This window comes from Calidris pugnax, unplaced genomic scaffold, assembly GCF_001431845.1.
Source record: "Calidris pugnax isolate Ruff unplaced genomic scaffold, ASM143184v1 scaffold5, whole genome shotgun sequence".
Lineage (NCBI taxonomy): Eukaryota > Metazoa > Chordata > Aves > Charadriiformes > Scolopacidae > Calidris > Calidris pugnax.
Window position 1 is genome coordinate 4,519,435 of NW_015090814.1, and position 18,582 is coordinate 4,538,016.

The 18,582-nt window shown below is 45.1% G+C and overlaps 1 protein-coding gene across 1 annotated transcript in view; it reads right to left on the reverse strand.

Moving 5' to 3' along the window:
• SLCO5A1 (solute carrier organic anion transporter family member 5A1) overlaps positions 1–18,582 on the reverse strand; it is a 271,273-nt gene that overhangs the window by 104,186 nt on the left and 148,505 nt on the right. Inside the window, exon 3 of the mRNA XM_014939600.1 lies at positions 17,761–18,537. Coding sequence (XP_014795086.1) covers positions 17,761–18,537 — 777 coding nt within the window. The remainder of the gene's footprint in view (positions 1–17,760; positions 18,538–18,582) is intronic.

Below are 18,582 nucleotides of genomic sequence, written 5' to 3' on the forward strand. Positions count from 1 at the left end.
CCTAAAAAAGAAAACAAAAAGTAAAAAATCTCAGATCACACTACGCTCTCCTTTACGCTGATGTGATACAGAAAAAAATAATCCAGAGAAGTCAATGAAATGTCTTCAGATTGTCACAAGAAGAAATAAAATTAGAAAACAGCTTTCTCTCCTTATTGCCCAGGTTCAGGAATACCTGAAGGCTCTTGGGTGGAAAACAGGATTTGGGATACAACTATTTACCACTATTTTACCAGCCAATGCTTCTGTAGGACCACTTACTTGCAATTTCTAAAAAAATATAACACATACTATATTTTCTCTATCTTCCTATTTCATTATTTTTTAAATAAAAGTTCTTTGACTTTCCCTTGTAAGAATATTTGGAATCAAAAGAAATACCTTATTAGGCTGTAACATCCACATCCCTACGTGCTACTCAGCAAACGGACAGTACTTAATCTCTATTTCATTTATATATTTTTTTTAGATCAGATTCATCAGTGCAGTATCCGAAAGCAGATTACAGTATGGACACTTCAGCATGAATTTATTTTCTCTTGGTTTTCAGAAATGAAAATGAAATGTTTACGATGAGGGAGAACAAGGTGAGTCTGGCAGTGTCCAGGGGAGATGTTTGCTGGTCGAGATGCTGGGAGGGAAACTCTTACTACAGAGGAAACATGTCTATTATGGGGGGGTGATGCATCCCTATTATCTATTTCTCTTTTATATTTATCTATTTCTCTTTTATAAAAAAATTTTACCATTTATTTTCAATGACCAAATAGGTTTTGTATTTGCCGCTGTTCTACACAAGCACCACATTAATGAATTATGTATTACTATTAATTACAATATTACCTTGAAAATTTGCATTTACAAGTGTGTAAGAAGCGCATCAATGTATAAGGAGCTGTCACCTACAGTGTGGGAGCTTCAGACGTTCGCAATAATAAAGGGAAAAAACCTGAGGAGAAAATAATCCACTGAAAGGTGCGCAATGGAGATGACATCATTCCAAACATGACAGTAAAGAAAAACCCTCTCTTCCAAAATGCTAAGAAAAACCCACGAGCTATTCAGCTAAACCCCCCTCATCTTTAGTCTACGATTAAAGGAGTGAAAGTTTCAGGCAGTTGTTAAAAATCCAGATGTTTGCTGCAGCTGCCTCTCTTCAGGCCGCCCCAAAAACCACCTGCGGTTCAGCCGCTGCTTGTGGTTTCCCCCCGGGGGGCTGCAGCTTCCTGCCCCAGGTGCTCCTGAGAGCCACCCACTCCCGGGGTGGCCCCGCTGTCCCCTTCCTTCCAACCCGCTCCCCAGGATGCCCCAGTTGTCCCCCTCCTTCCCAGGAGGGCTGCCAGCCATGGGCAAGCTCCAGGAGGGAGCGGATCTGGGATGAACCCGGCCCTGCCAGCAAAGGGGAGGGAGTTTTCTGGTCTGATCCACACTGTAGGCACAAAATCCTTGAACCCAGGGCCAGGGAAGTGGCTGCAACAGACACCCACAGCCCAGTAGAAGAAGACATCCTTGCAGGTGGCACGCTATGCTGACATGAAAACTCATCTGCTGGCCGACAGAAACAGCCTTTGGAGAAAACTGCCTCCAGATCCAATTCAAATTAACATTAACCCTTCTTTTTTGCATTATATTAACAGCCTATCGATGCTATTAAGGGTATCCAGAAGCCTGTAACTCAGAATTCAACTCTTTATGTTCATTTACCAGACCTGTAAGCTATTACCACGGTACTAACAACATTCATCTGGGAAGTCCCAGATGACTAAGGAAACCAAGTGTTAAACACTTAAAAATCCATCAAAATAGCAAAATCAAATGTTCCTGTTCAGCTTTTTTTTTTATTTTGAGACATAAATAATCATTAAATATTTTTACTCTAACCCAGTACTTACGATTTATACTTTGGAGGAATTACAGCCTACCTTGATGCACCAGGGGAGGTTTAGGATGGATATTATGGGAAATTTTTACACTGAAAGGGTTATCAAACATCGGAACAGGCTGCCCTGGGAAGTGATTGAGTCACCACCCCTGGAGCTATTTAAAAGATGGGTAGAAATTGTGCTTAGAGATATGGTTTAGTGATGTTTTTTGTCAGTGTTGGGTTCATGGTTGGACTTGATGATCTGAAAGATCCCTTCCAACCCATGTGATTCTATGATTCCATGATCTATATGTAACTCTTGGTCCATACATTAATGTGCAATAAGAATACCTCAAGCACACAATACCTGCAAAATCTGAATCTATGTAGAAACAGACAATCAGTGCAATACAAAAGTATATTAAATGCTATTTGATAGAGAGGTTTGCTCCTAAAATGGAACAACAAAGATGTAGAAGAGGTGACACAGGGTCACCTTAACACAGGCAAGCTCTAAACAAGACTCAAAAGTCTGTGGATGGCCCCTTACAGTTACCCAAATTACTTGTGATTACAAGTATGACTCAAACTGGATTATACTAGTGCTCCTGCACAAACAGTACATCATCCCAGAGATTGTCCCTTCATTAATGTGCACCGCTGAAACCCATCGGGGAAACATTTACAAAATGTCAAAGCAGGTAAACCTGAAGCCACAGAGCTGGTATTCTCAGTGGGAGCAAATGGAAAAATTCATACTCTCCAACCTACTGGAGTTTAAATATGTTTTGAACGACGTACTGGATGAAAACAGGAGGGAGAGGAGTTACACAGTCAGTGGTCTCCAAACAGGGACATTACATGTATTTTCCACCAAGTTGAGAAATAAGAACTGGGAATAAAAGAGCAAAAATGCATCTCGAAATATCGAGCTATACAAATAAGTATACACTGATGGCGACACATTTTTCCATCAAAAGTACTTTTGCCATCAAGCTCAGACTAATAAAAATGAAACCTGAACCCAACCTGTTTTCAAAATGGAAACAAAGCTCTGTTGTGTTTTTTCCCTAATTGGTTTGGTGACTTGAGAAATGTTTAATAAACAAGATGCATTTTCATTATTTCACACTACTTAAATAAATCTGGTACAAAAATCCCAAGAGGACTTGTTATCTGATTAGAAAAATGAAAAAGCTTTACAGATCGGACCCCGCTCCCATTCAATACCAGGCGTTACCTCGTTACCTTCAGGGGGAATATGAATGTGCCCATAGTTAGCTGTGATTTATTAACTTTCCTGCAAAGCTTTTCTGAATCTAATGTTCATTAGATGCCAGACTTGAGAACCACAAGACCAAGGCGGCAGTAACCTATCATGACTCTGGCCTCCAGAAGCACAAAAGCATTAGGATTAATTAAACGCCTCCAGACCTTTCTTTCTGCTCTGGCTGCGCTCGCTGTCGAGCTAATTGCTTCTCTGCTCCAGCACACGATTATCTGCGTAGCAGCCAACTTCATGCCTTCTAAATGGGATGAACAGCCTGCAGATAGTGAGGCTGATGGCTTCAGATCTTTTTGGGGGTGCCTCGTAAGACAGCCGAAACGTTTTATGCAGACTAAGTGATCTTACATGGTTTTTTCTTCATCTGAATTTTTCGTGTTAGGAAATGAGCTGAATTATAAAACTCAGAATCTCAGTGGCCTTTTTAAAGCAAGTGCATCAATTAGAAAGATGAATAGAAAGGTCTTGATTGCAGCTGACATTACGGTTGTGAAACATTAACATTTCCAGCTGAAGAGAAGGACTTAGTTAATATAAAGATTAAGAAGTACCAAAGAAATCTTAAAGAGATACAAATGACAAATATGTTTATCAAAAAAAAACGGCTCTGAACCGATGGCACTGACTTGTGCTCTATTATTACTTGCTTCACAATCCCACGTAAGAGGATTACTGTCTATTTTGGCACTCTGTATAACAAGAGTATACAGCACATCACCGAGGGGCTGTACGAGGAGCCTGCCTCCTATCATCACACCCACACAGATACTCTTTGAGTCAAATCTCCCACATCAGAAAACCACCAGCTGTCGGTTCCCCGAGCTCCACACCATTTTGTTACTCAAGAAAACAAGGGGAAAGCAAAAAAAAAGTCGACAAGCCTTTTGCTTCTAATTTAACGGGAATGCAATACAGCCTATATTAAGGACAGAATTGTATTATTTTTCAGTTCTCTGCATACAAAAATAACCACCCTGCTCCTCACACTCCGTATCCTGATTGAAAAGAAAAGCAGCAGACAGCAATCCCGAGAGCATCCAGGGACTCTCCGACACAGTCACAAGGGTTACGCTGCCATCTCTTCTAATTCTGTGCTGCTAATTCTTCTAATGTCTCCAGACAGACCACGCAAACTGGGATTAATCCAGCCCGAGAAGAGTTGCTTAGCCCAGCAGTTGTACTGCAGAGAAACCTTCACACTTAGACCACAAAATAACTGATCTGAGCATCTTATTAAACTAAACAAGGGAAAATTCACTGCATTCCTAATACACTACACCAGTTTCTTCCTGTCAGGCACAATTCAAACAAAAAGCAGCTGGCTCATAGTGTAGGATGCCTCTCTGCTAATATAAACCTCATGGCTATCCAACTCTTCTACCACGACCATTCAGCAGTTCTCTCACTGTCTGTACCAGTTACATCTTCCCTACAGGAAAGTGGTCAACCTTGAACCAAGAGTTAGCAAAAGATATCAGTGTGCCAGCTTGGTCAAACAATGAGATGGCATTTCTCACATACCCTGAAACCATGACATGTGATAGATCCCTTCTTCAGTCTCTGTAATACTCAAGATATGTATAAATGTACAGTAGAACTCAAAGAATTAAAATACAGGGGCTTCTTGAAAGCACTACACTGCATCAGACCCACGGTAATCTCTTCCTTTTGTTGAATTTAAATTTGGAGTGTGGGGATGCAGGGGAGGATGAAGATGGGAATAAGGACTAAGGATTTTCCAGTACCTGAAGGGGCTCCAGGAGAGATGGGGAGGCACTCTGGATCAGAGAGAGGAGCCATAGGACAAGGGGGAATGGTTTGAAACTGAAAGAGGGGAGATTGAGATGAGATCTCAGGAAGAAATTCCTTCCTGTGAGGGTGGTGAGACACTAGAAGAGATTGCCCAGAGAAGCTGTGGCTGCCCCATCCCTGGAGGGGTTCAAGGCCAGGCTGGATGGGGCTTGGAGCAACCTGGTCTGGTGGGAGATGCCCCTGCCCAGGGCAGGGGGTTGGGACTGGATGATCTTTAAGGTCCCTTCCAACCTGAACCATTCTATGATGGGAAGTTAATTACAGATCTATCATATCATAAACAGCTCATTTTTACTTTACCCAAATACTTAAAATATTACTACTTACCCAAAGGACTAACAACATCAGTGTAGAAACCGTTGAAATTATATTACTTCATATATTCCTCTACCTTTCTCTGGTACATTAAATCTCTTATTCTTACTGTAGGCTGAGAAGGCATATACATACCCAATGCTTCTAACTCCCTAGATTTAAAAGCTTTTGTCAACTCCTTTCCCATCAGCTGGCCTAGCAAATACTAGCCAATCAGTTTTACCTCATTTATCACAGAAGGCTGATCTTTTAATTATCACAAACACATGGGTGTAGTAGCTTACCCACTTTTTTTTTTGCCTTTCAAGGAGAAACGCCTCCCTATTCGCTGTCTGTGTCCTACTTGGTGCCAAGCGTTCAAAGCTGGAGCTTATTGAGTTTATGGGTTATGAGCTGAAGCTCCAGCTTTGGGCACTCGTAGCCCATAAACTTAATAAGCACAAAAAATGTCATAATCAAACCAATATCAAGTAAGGCAAGGAGCAAAAGGTAATGAAGAAAGGTCATAGCATAGGCTCAGGCACAGAGATACTCCTGAACACAGAGAGTACTCTTTTAGAAGTGCTCATTGTCCTTCTCCCAGAGTTTTGGGAGAAGCCATGGAGTAAACACACAGATATCATTGCCTGCTTTGCTTCTGCAGCCAAAGGAGTTCACACTGGCCACCTCTATCTTTGCCATTATGATCACTGTCCCAATAAAATATACAGCCACTAAGGTCAATAGATATACAGAGCTTTCACATACCAAAAGAGTGCAATTGCTATTTAGGAAATATAATTTAGAGTACAGCTCTTCCTTCAAGCATCAATTCAGTCTTTAGCTCTGCCTCTGAAAAACTGTTTATGGAAAAACTATCACGTTACAGAAATGCAGTGCTGAGTTAGAGCCTTTTTACTCTCCTTATAGGAGGGGACCTCCAGGTATGGTTAACAAACTAACACCTACTTGTTTCAGACAGACCCCAAAATCCCAGTTCCTGCCCTCACTCATGCCATTAGCAGAAGAAACGTAGTTTTCTGAAATTCCTCTGTTAGGCCAATTATAGAAGTTACCAGATAAATGCCTGCATTTGTGTACATCAGCGTTACCATATTGCAGACTCACAAGCTCCTGTGTTTTCTGTATTCCTCCATGACCATAAAATTTCCCTAGGGTTCCCCTCGCTATTTCTGTCACTAGGCAGCTGTATTAAGTCAAGTTGATACAAATTGCTCATGATGTTTAAAGAAATTACAGCCTCTTATAGTATGTAGTCGTCTTCCGTGAGTTTTTTTACTTTTTGAAATGGGAGGGTTGTTACTGAAGCTATTTGCACTCCAGAAGGTTACACTCTCTATTAAGTCTCTTCTTCGCTCACTGGGATGAAGTAACAAAAGGAAACATAAATTCAGATAAAAAATCATGAAGTGGCAAGCTACTTTGTTACTATTTTTTAAACTTTAAGCTACTGAAATGGCAGGGATTGATGAATGGTGTGGAGAGAGGCATGTTGGGCAAAAGCGGGAGATGTTGAGCCGGGGGGCAAGAAAAGCATGGGCAGAAGCAAAGCTTCTCTGTTTTCTCCATCTTCAAGACTCTCTGGCCTTGCCAGGGGCTTTCCTGGACCTCACAGACACTTACAGCAGCACCTTCAGCCCTTCCCATGGACTGTCCCCAAGAGCTCCTTCCGGCTCTGCCCTCCACCACCTTGGACCCCACCGAGGAGGCACTGCTGGTCCCACACCGCTGGCACTGAACCTCCGCGTGTCCTTCAACCTCTCCGGTTTTGTTCCAGCTGAAAAATCCCACCTAACCAGCAATCCTCAGGGGATGTTTCCCATGAATTTCACGTGGCGTTGACCTGCAAGACCGTGGGCTCATTCCTTTGGGACCTTTGGTGGAAAAGGTAGTGTTTTCAGTTGCCTTACACACAGCAATCTACTATGGCTGAATACAGCAATTTCTCTTTAAGCACAGGGAAAGCTTTACACACAGCAACACCAGATAATTTCTGACAGAGTATTTCCTTTAGATATTTTTAGAAACAGATGAGGCTTGCTTAACACATTTTGTTTGAGTAATTACAGGTTAGCAGCCACCACAGCGTCCTCACAACTATTCCACTATCACTTTATCTACAAAAACACATTTCTTAAAAAGACTTCTGGTGAGGTCGGGTATTTAGATTTTAATCTAAACAGGGACTGAAAAAAACAAAAGGAGAAGTGGGAACTAAGGTGTCATTGGGAGCACTTGGCTTCAGGAGCCCATTGGCACCTTTGAGTGCCTACACGACACCTGAAGTTGAGCACATTGAACAAATCTGTGATAAACACTGGGATAAACTACAACCTGAGTATGAAGGAGCAAATACCATGCCCTGGTAAGCAAAGCATCTATGAGAAGATACATCGATTATCTGAAATATTCTGATTTTAGAGGATATCTTAATTAATCCATAAAGGAAAGGATATAACCACAGGCAAATCCAGCCAGGATCTACCTTTTGATCACTTAGAAGCAGCTGATTGAAAAGAGACAGATAAATATGGAAAGTAGTTGCTAATTTACAAAAGCTTACTAAATTCAAATAATCGAAGAGGTGGTTTCAGAGCAAATTTTAAGAAAATCAATGCTGAGACAACCCTTGAGGCTTTCATTCTAATCCCATAAACACCAAAGGTAAAAGGCAGAGAGAGTAATGGTCAGATTGAGGTCCTGCCATGCATGGTGCAAGTCAAAGAAAGTGTTGATATAAATATATGCAAGGAAAAAATTGGAGCAACCAAAAAACATCCCAACAAGCTAACGAAAAGAAAGCAAGCTGCTTAAAAAGAACCTGTACTGAAAGTGGAATAGAAAATCAAAGAGGAACAGCACAGGAGCATATAATCAGTGAACACACAGCACTGTTCTGCAAGTACTTCACACGGGACAGTTCATGTTTATTTTCTTTGAACAATTTTTGTATCCACTTGTTCAAATTACAAATAAAAATATACATGTTTTTTTTTTCCGACTACACCTCCTGCAAACTTACCATGAAATGTACTTCATACCAGTGTGTGATGTTTTTCACTGGTGTGATTTGCCTTCGCTGCCAAGTAAGCTGTTTACCTACAGGAGAATTAGTCCTTTCAGATTAGACTATCAGCTCTCATGAAACAGCACTCGAGTGTCTGTGTTCTGGCTTCCCCATTTCTCAGGTAAGAACAAATTCCCCGTGGCAGAAAAGAAGGGAAGAGGAAAGTTCCTGAGCTCATCCCGTTAACGCCGCGCAGTGTGTCTGAATTTCTGGCCTCGTGACAGCACAACAGATGCCCAAACTCCCAACTGTGCGGTGGCAAAGCAGGACACAGCCCATACTTCCCCGTGCTGCCGGATGCTGACATATTCTTTCCCATCGTGGGAAATGTCCTGCTTTTTTCTGGGCACTGGGAAGGAGTTGGGATACAGATATGGCTGACCCAAGTGAAATTAGCTGCGTGCACGCTGCAGAGATGTCTGTTGTGATAACTTTGCTAACTCCAGCCCTTGTGACTACAAAGTCCAACTCAGCTGTGGTAAAAGCACCACAGGACTTGAATAAAAGCATGGACACCTGCACTCAGAAGGCCAACAGAGTTCATAGAGTCATAGAATGGTTTGAGTTGGAAGGGACCTTAAAATCACTGAGTTCCAACCCCTGCCCTGGGCAGGGACACCTCCCACCAGACCAGGTTGCTCCAAGCCCCATCCAGCCTGGCCTTGAACCCCTCCAGGGATGGGGCAGCCACAGCTTCTCGGGACAACCTTGGCCAATGCCTCATGACCCTCATAGTGAAGAATTCATTCCTTGTATCTAACCTAAATCTACCCTCTTTTAGCTTGAAGCCATTACCCCTTGTCCTATCACTACAAGCTCTTGTAAAAAGTCCCTCTCCTGCTTTCTTGTTCTTATAAAAAGTCCCTCTCCTGCTTTCTTGTAGGTCCCCTTTAGGCACTGCAAAGCTGTTATAAGGTCTCCCCAGAGCCTTCCCCCCTTTAGGTAGGTCTCCCCAGAGTCTTCCCTTCTCCAGGCTGAACCCCCCCAACTCTCTCAGCCTGTCCTCACAGCAGAGGGGCTACAGCCCTCTGAGCATCTTCATGGACTCCTCTGGATCCATCCCAACAGGTCCATGTCCTTCCTGTGCCGGATCCATCCCAACAGGTCCCTGTCCTTCCTGTGCTGAGGACTCCAGAGCTGGACACAGAGCTCCAGGTGGGGTCTCCCCAGAGCGGAGCAGACCAGAGAATCCCCTCCCTTGCCCTGCTGGCCACGTTGCTTTTGAAGGAGCCCAGGATATAGTTGGCTTTGTGGGCTGCCAGGGCATGTTGCCGAGACACGTTGAGCTTCTCATCAACCACAAATTGTTTGCTCCTTGTGCAGAGCCCTCACTTCCACAGGTTCCCCAGGGAAAACATTGTCCTCCTCCAACTGCGCTGGCTTCAGCACCTTCAGATTACACCCTCATGACCCCCAGAGTCCCCCATAACTGCTGAGGGGACGTTGCCGAGGCACCCTTGGAGACTTGGAGCTAAATTTTGACAGCTCTGGCAAGGATTCACAGGAAGGCAGGTGATGGACTTGCCCTGCCCTCAGAGTCCACGTGTCACTGTCTCATCCATCAGTGGCGCGAGGCAGAGCTAACACTTACTTCGACCCCTACGGTCAACAGAGGCAACGGCTGCCAGAGGGGACTAGTTGAAGTAGGTGGCATTTTTGAGCGGTAACTCCTCAACTGTTTCCAAAAGAAATGGCAAAGGCACGTAAAAGCAACAAAAAAAGGAAAACTGAGTTCATGCCTCCCAAGTAACAAGGGTTCTGAAAGTGCTATCAGGGCGAAAAAGACTTAAAATGGGATTACAAAGAGGGTGTGAGACTGAAGAGTCTGATATGATTGAGGTGCTTTTCTGCTCTTTTAAAATCCGTGGATGAAATCGATCCACCTACCTTAAAAATCAGAATATGTAGGTGCTGGCCTTCAGGATGAAACAGCAGCTTGAGCCTCATTGATTTAATTGCCCACGTTCCCTGGCACAGCCAAGACAAAAATCTCTGTATCTTTGAACGGTGGGAGGGAGAAATCCAGTCTCCTCTCTTTTGGCTGCGTAAGCCCTTTCACAGCAATTAAGTCCTCCCAGGTGAGGCGGCCACTGAATGAAAGTGAAGGGGAAAGGGAGGAAACACAAAGCCCCTCTAATCCACTTGCAACAGGAGTAGTTACGGTGACCCTTTCCAAAACAGTCAAGGTACCCAGCAGAGAGCTAAGGTTTCCAGCCCCGGGGTAATCAGACACTGGGTCCCAAGCCTTCAGTTCCTGGGAGAAGGTACAAACCAGCTGCTACTTAAAGGCCACTTTCACATCTAAGTTTCCGAGCTCCTCTGGGGACCACGGCAGGTTCAGACGCTTGTCTGCCCAAGCCAGCCCTGCAGCAGAGCTCGCCGGAGAAGAAAGGACCTGCTGTCCAAGAAAACACCATTCCCAAGCTCCAGCAGGTGAAAAGGGCACTGCCAGCCTCGGAAACAAAACACTAAGAATTCTTCACAAGTGGTAAGGAAGGAAAACAACTGTGCCTGAGACTTCAGTGAGTTCCAGGCCCCTGGATCCAACACAGTTTTTACACTTAAATGTGAAACAGTATATTCATATATATTGTTAATCATATATTATTATATAATATTAATATATATAATGGGGTAATGGTTTTAAACTGAAAGAAGAGAGATTTTGATTAGATATTAGGAAGAAATTCTTTGCTGTGAGGGTGGTGAGACACTGGAAGAGGTTGCCCAGAGAAGCTGTGGCTGCCCCATCCCTGGAGGGGTTCAAGGCCAGGCTGGATGGGGCTTGGAGCAACCTGGTCTGGTGGGAGGTGTCCCTGCCCAGGGCAGGGGGTTGGAACTCGATGATCTTGAAGGTCCCTTCCAACCCAAACCATTCTGTGATTCTATGAAAAGTAAAGAGATGATGAGGGAATCATGTTCATAAGTCTCTTCTCCCTCCTAAGAAGGGCAGAGCACATTTTGCCAGTGATTTCAAGCGATGCTTTGTCGATGCAGCTACTTGTGAACCATGTCACAGCTCACGGCAAGGACACAGCAGGAGAGATGCAGAAAGCATCCCTAAGGGACGTGACACTGACGGGGCCAGTGGAGGTGTATCACTCACAGCATTAAATCCCTCGGGCAGAGAACTTCAGAGGAAAAGCTGCCCCCACCTTTCATTGAACTCACTGTGTGCTCACACTGCTTACACAGACACAGAACCCCAGCTTCTCTAAATGCCCAAAGAAATTATATCTAGGATTACACCATGGAAAAAAAAAAAACACATCAGTCCACCTCCGGAGCAGGAGACTAAAGGGGAGAAGAAAAGCAAAATGCATCTTTCTATTTCCTCAGTTATAGAAAAGGGTAATAAAACTGCACAGTGCTACTTTAAGTAATTATTAGGAACTGTGCCTGCTGCCTGATCAGCATTTTACCCAAAAAAAAAAAAAAAAAGATGTTACAGAAATGCCAGAGAAGCACAATACTGAACCCTCTGTGTGCTAAATCAACCGTGTGGGAAAACAGCATCATCCACAGGCACAAACAGACCCGCAGTCGCTTCACCTGCATCCCAAAATGCTCCCTCTGCCCGGCTGAGTGTGCAAACAAAGCAAACAGGGGTTTGTACAAAAAGGGCTGCTGATGGGGCAAGTCTCGGTGTCAGCCTAAGGATAAAACAAGACATGGATGGTTTTCACTCAGACAAACTAAAATCCTGCGTTTGAGGAACAAGCTCAGCACGGTGCTCTTTTACAAGGGAAATCAATACAAAAATGCAGGTGGACGTCGTTGCCAACTTCCAGCTTCGATGCCCTTTTGCTTCAACTTTTGATTCATAAAATCCTCCCTCCTCACAGGCGTGTTGTAAAAATAAATGTACTATGTCTGTAGGGTTTACCAAGTGTAGGGACCAGCGCTGAGAAAACCCTGCAGGAAACAAGCCTTGTTGGATATCGGGTAGCAGGAAGGGTATTCCATGTAAACCACAAGCGATCACAGACCGAATGATGACAATAAAATGAAATGCTGGTCAGCTGTTTCACTGCTTCCAGACAGTCCCTCCTGTTGAGCAAGAAAGTTGATCCTGCCTTGGAAAACCTCAGTGATCCTGCAACGTCTGCACAGAGGACCCAATGCCCCCAGCAGGCTCCAGCTCCTGTCCTCCAGTAGCATCCGTAACCCCAGAGTGGCCAGACCAAGACCTGTTGGAATGGGGCCAGAGGAGGCCACGAAGATGCTCAGAGGGCTGGAGCCCCTCTGCTATGAAGACAGGCTGATAGAGTTAGGGGTGTTCAGCCTGGAGAAGAGAAGGCTCCAGGGAGACCTTAGAGCCCCTTCCAGTCCCTCAAGGGGCTCCAGGAGAGATGGGGAGGGACTCTGGATCAGGGAGGGGAGCCATAGGACGAGGGGTAATGGTTTTAAACTGAAAGAGGGGAGATTTAGACCAGATCTTAGGAAGAAATTCTTTGCTGTGAGGGTGGTGAGAGCCTGGAAGAGGTTGCCCAGAGAAGCTGTGGCTGCCCCATCCCTGGAGGGGTTCAAGGCCAGGCTGGATGGGGCTTGGAGCAACCTGGTCTGGTGGGAGGTGTCCCTGCCCAGGGCAGGGGTTGGAACTCCATGATCTTGAAGGTCCCTTCCAACCCAAACCATTCTATGATTCTATAAAGACAAATCAATCCCAGCGACTTCCCGTGCCAACATCCAGACAATGGTGGTGGGTTTCTGATGGAGTACGTGAAACTACTCCTTGTGCCCTCTCCTTCCAGGTGGGACATGGACATAGGGGTACATTTAACTACAAATACAATAAATACAGTCAACATACATACATATATCCAGGTTTTGAGGAAGTTTGTGAAAGATGTGAGGGGTACACAGAGCATCCAGCTGTAAAACACTGGTAAGAAGGTGATTTCCCAGCAGAAGATTGTCACAGTGGAATGGTTTACCTAATGCCAGAAACAGCAACCCACAAACGATCTTCATGAAAACAAAGCCAGAGTCCCAAACATTTCTGAAACTAGTCTAAATATTTATTCTTTTTCCAGGTTTGGAAAGGATTTTCTTCCCTGGCTCTCAAGCCATTATCTGTACCAACCCCATTTACACAGGTTTATCCCATTTTTCAGCTCTTATGTCATAAAAGCTTTATCTTTGCATTTTGTAATTATGGTTTGTTCCCAAAACTATGGAGAGTATGCATAAATTTAAACTGGCTTAGACCCTTTTCTCATGTCTTATCCTGACCAGCCTATAGCATTCTGGAAACTGAAATAAAATATCCTTAACCCAATTAATAATTCATCCACTAATAATTTTTGGGGGTATTGGTTGAAAGCCATTCCTGAATGCTCAAATATTTTCATTTATGTAGTATTTCTGTAAAGCTGAACATTGACTTTCCATGCATGAATTTTCAAAGTAAACTCCCTTTTCTATTATAATACCCACTTACAAAAGAAGCACAATATTTAAAAGTTATTCAGGCACTGTAATGCCACTAATAGAACCCCCCTTTCCAACTGCCACAGTTAATTTTAAGGAACTGCTTTTAAAATTCGTGATACAATCCCAAGGGAAATTCACGTTCAAGGCAAACGATTGGTTCCCTCTAAAGAAAAAAACAACCAAACCAAGAAAAAACACACTGGTTTTAAGTGCTAGGATTTGACAAGGAGCAGAAACACCGTCAAGAGTACAAAACACGGCTCGGGAAGTCTGATTCCCACTTAAATTGCAGTTGATTCAATTAATTAATGAATTAAAAGGAGAAGCTGCACACATCAGGCAGCTGATGACACCCATGCTACAGTACAGGAGGGAGAGACTTTCGGAGCAGACAAAGCCAACTTAGCGATTGCCTGTTTTTTACAGAAATTGTGCAACTTCCATTTGGGATTATCTGTGATTAAGGGAGCCGGTTCTCATCTTTCCTGGGCACCTGTTAAAATCACCACTTGTTTTCCAAGCCTGATGTCATGCGTTTTCTCCGAGTTAGCATCGGGGCATCAAAGCACCGCCGGGTTTAAGGGGGGCAGGAGGGCACGGAGGTGGCACTGCCTCCACAAGGAAGAAACATCCCACCAAAGGGTGAGCTCGCCCAAAGCTATGCAGGCGGCCCAAATACACGTCCCTGCTTGGCACCTTTGTCCTACTAAAAATGACATACCACCTTGTGAACTGGCGCTGGGCCACCCTGACAGATGGACTTAAGTGTAGGCAGCCAAGAGACTATGTATAAGCATCAAATATGTTTTTTGAGAGCAGGACTTCCAGCCAGGAATGTTAAAACAGCTGTCCACATTGAGCTTGCATGCCTACACTTAAGAGGATATGCTATTGCCACTCGAGCCCTGAGCTGGATTAACTTGGAAAATAAATAAAATAGCTTCCACAGCCACATAAGGTGAGTTTTTGCAGAATCAGGATTAGCAATACTCAGGGGGGGCTTTACTGACCTATGATTCTAGCAACCTTCGAGTCCCTAAAGGGGCTCCAGGAGAGATGGGGAGGGACTCTGGATCAGGGAAGAGAGCCATAGGATGAGGGGTTTTAAAGTGAAAGAGGGGAGATTGAGATCTCAGGAAGAAAGTCTTTGCTGTGAGGGTGGTGAGAGCCTGGCCCAGGTTGCCCAGAGAAGCTGTGGCTGCCCCATCCCTGGAGGGGTTCAAGGCCAGGCTGGATGGGGCTTGGAGCAACCTGGTCTGGTGGGAGGTGTCCCTGCCCAGGGCAGGGGGTTGGAACTCGATGATCTTTAAGGTCCCTTCCAACTCTAACCATCCTGTGATTCTATGATTTTATGATCAGTGGGCTGAAGAGCTGAAGAGCTCTTTGGTTCTGAAGCTCAGCACACTCACAGGGCTGAAGAGCTCTTTGGTTCTGAAGCTCAGCGGAACTTTTATCATATGCATGTTTGTAGCAAAATGTTTCTTGTCTGAACACATCTTTACACACGTTACTTTTCTTTGGAACAAAGAAAACAGAATGCAATCCCCATATAATTACAGTCAAACACGTTGGTGACCTTCCACTTTGTGTTACAGGATACTTTTTTTTAATTAACTAGCCTCACACAGATACATATATCTATGTGACTGGGGTTTGTTTCACCGGGCTTCCTTCTCTTTTCAAAACTTCAGCTCACTCCCAAGACTTTGTGTTAGCTCACACCTACCCCTATACATACCTTTCACATTCTGTTCATGGGGCTTCCTTCTCTTTTCAAAACTTCAGCTCACTCCCAAGACTTTGTGTTAGCTCACACCTACCCCTATACATACCTTTCACATTTTGATATCATTTGCATAGCTTGCCCCAGTAATAAAATCCCACTGCCTTGAGAAACAGGCATCGCATAACGCAATGGCCACCCCTGTCCCATCCCTGTGCCCAGCTGAACCGCCCACAAACCCCTCTCCTCAAGGACATGAAACATTCCAAAGCACTGAGAAGCTCCAAAAAAAAAAAAGATTTGTTCACAGCAGCATGCCAAACGACGCTCTTTTTTTTCCCTACAGAACTCAGATTTTACTCCTGCTCCTCAACCAGCATGCCAAACAACGCTCTTTTTTTTCCCCACAGAACTCAGATTTTACTCCTGCTCCTCAAAAAGTCATTGGCCTAAGTCTAAAGCGAGGTCAATAATCAAACCCAAACAAGTTAAAAGTTTCCTCAGAACTTCACACTATTTAAATAAAGATAATATCAAGATTCCCAATAGCAAGCAGCATTGCTCCTGAGTAGCTTAGAGACTGAGTGGAGGTGAGAGCACATTTTACCCAATGCTTAAACATGCTTTGTGTTTATTTTAATCCTTCTCCCCGTGGACACAATCAGATCACAGGTATCCATTTTTCATGAGGGCTGTAGCTGGGAACCTCCTCTTCACTCTTCTGAGTCGCAGAGGACCAAAGCCGTCTCCAGTGCCTGGTGACAGGGTCACGGACGGTCTGCCAACAGCTGCTGGTGTCTTTTACCTTTGTTAACTTGCAGGATGATCTCCTCCACAATTAAAAGTTACCTGAGTCACTTAATTACAATTTCCTGGGCTAGGAGGGCTTCAGGGACAGGCATCGTTTCTACCCACAGTGAGGGCTTCCCACCACTGACCTTGCTTCCCCCTGTGGTGGGGACTTCCTCCTCTCCCACCGTTCATTCTCTTTTACCCTTCATCCTCTTTTACCCTCCATTTCACCTTTTTTTCCCATCTTTTTGTATGAAATCATCTGTTGGCAAAAGTTTCAGTCCCTTCTCTGCTGCTCCAAACCACAGTTAGAAATCTCAGCAACAAGATGCTTTGCTTTTTTTTCCTGCTGCCAATAAAGTCGTTCCCAGGTTTAATTTACATTTCCCTGCCACTTAGACCTTTCTCAGTGGGGAGAAAGTGCGGGGAAACACTTTGTCAAAGATTTCATCAGGCAGATTAGCAATGCTGTGAAAACAACAGAAAAACCCCACAGGTTGTACCTCTCCCTCCTTCCCAAAACCAACAGTGCCTCAGGCTTTCTCAAGACACTGTGCAGGGCTTTAAAACGGCTCAGGGAACAGTCAAATTGCTGAAGAACGGGTCAAAAGTAATAAAAATACCGATCCGGATCACTACTTCTGCTGAATAAAGCAATTACACACACACCCTGAGTGCGTGTCTGTTTCACATGCAATGATTATCTCCACAGTTATCGTTAAAGCCAAAGTAAATCGAACTGCAAATGGTAACGCTGAGCATCCCAAACCCCTTGGCAGCTCTCTCGGCCCCAAAGTGTCTCTCCTTGTTGGAAAAGAATGTGAAGGAGCACGTGAGGTTGGTTTCTTACAGACCCACGAAAGATACCAACACAGACCCACGAAAGATACCAACGCAAACTCACAGGAGAGTTGTCTCACACATTACACAAACTATCAAAAACAAATGGTGCTCATCATCATACCAACTCCCAAAAACTCCCAAAAAGTTCAGTCCTCAGTTATCCGAGAATTCCCCTTCTCCCATCATGAGGAAGACCATCAGGAGGACCTGTCTGTACCTGCCGAAAGCCAGGTGCCAGGTCGGACTCTCATTTCATTGCATCCCTTGAACTCCCGTAAAGAAGTTTTTAACCCTAAAGTTTCTACTTGCTGTTCTATCAACCTTTTCTTTAACTCTTTCTGCCTTGCCAGGTGATTAATCAGTGCCAGCCAAAACTCATTGCTAGTTAAAAGATTAAACGAACGCTGGAAAAGTAAAACAAAGTATGGCAAAATCTCACAGAGTGCTTATAAAACATTAACATTATAGATAGAGGCTCCAGGCTAAAGGGATGCTGACCAAAATTAAGAGATATATCGCTTCTGTATTAGCCAAAAAAGAAACTTGAAGGGGCACAGCAAACTTCAACACCACTTTTTGAAGAAGCCACTGGCCAACGCACCCCTGCTACGTAGAAGCCTTACCTAGGTAGAGCGAGGCGTTCTCTTTCTTGACATTGTCATCTAGGTAGGTTGGTCCCAAGGTATAGATGGGTGTGGAGCCCATGCCGATGAGGATCTGGGCACAAATGAATAAAGCTACATAGAGAGAGTGGTCGTTTCCACCAGAGTCCTTGAGGCAAGACGGGGAGTCCCACTGCTCTTTGGCGGTGCCGTTGCCGGCCACGCACAAGCCCTCGTTGCTGACGGAGGAGTTCAACTCCTGGATCTGGTAGGGCGGCGAGATGAAATGAGGTAAGGAGAAGAGGGCAGCCCCCAAGGCGATGAAAAAACCCCCTACGGCCAACCAGAGGGGCCTCCGTCCGCGCCCCCCGAAGTAACTGATGAAGACCACCACCACCAGGCTCCCGATGTCGAAGCAACTGACCAGCAGCCCCGACTCCGAGCTCTTGAGGCTGTATCTCCTCTCGATGGTGGTGATGACGCTGCTCAGGTAGCCGGAGACCATGAGGGACTGGATGAAGGTCAGGAAGCACATGCACACCAAGAAGAAGCGGGAATCGGCCAGCACGGCCCTCAGGCAGGCTCTGCCGGGGGGACCCGCCAGCAGCAACGACGGGGGGGCGGGGGACACCCCTCCGCCGCCGGGGGACACCCCTCGACCGGCCTCCGCCGACCGGCCGCCCTCCGTCTTGCCGGCGGAGGCCCCCCCGAGAGACGGGGCAACCCCGACGGCGGCGCCCCCGCTCTGTCCGTCCAGGGGAGCCGGTGAGGCGGCGGTGGCGGCGGGGCTCGGTGGCCCTCCCCCGGCCACCAGGGGGGAGCCGAGCGCGGCCCCCCCACCCC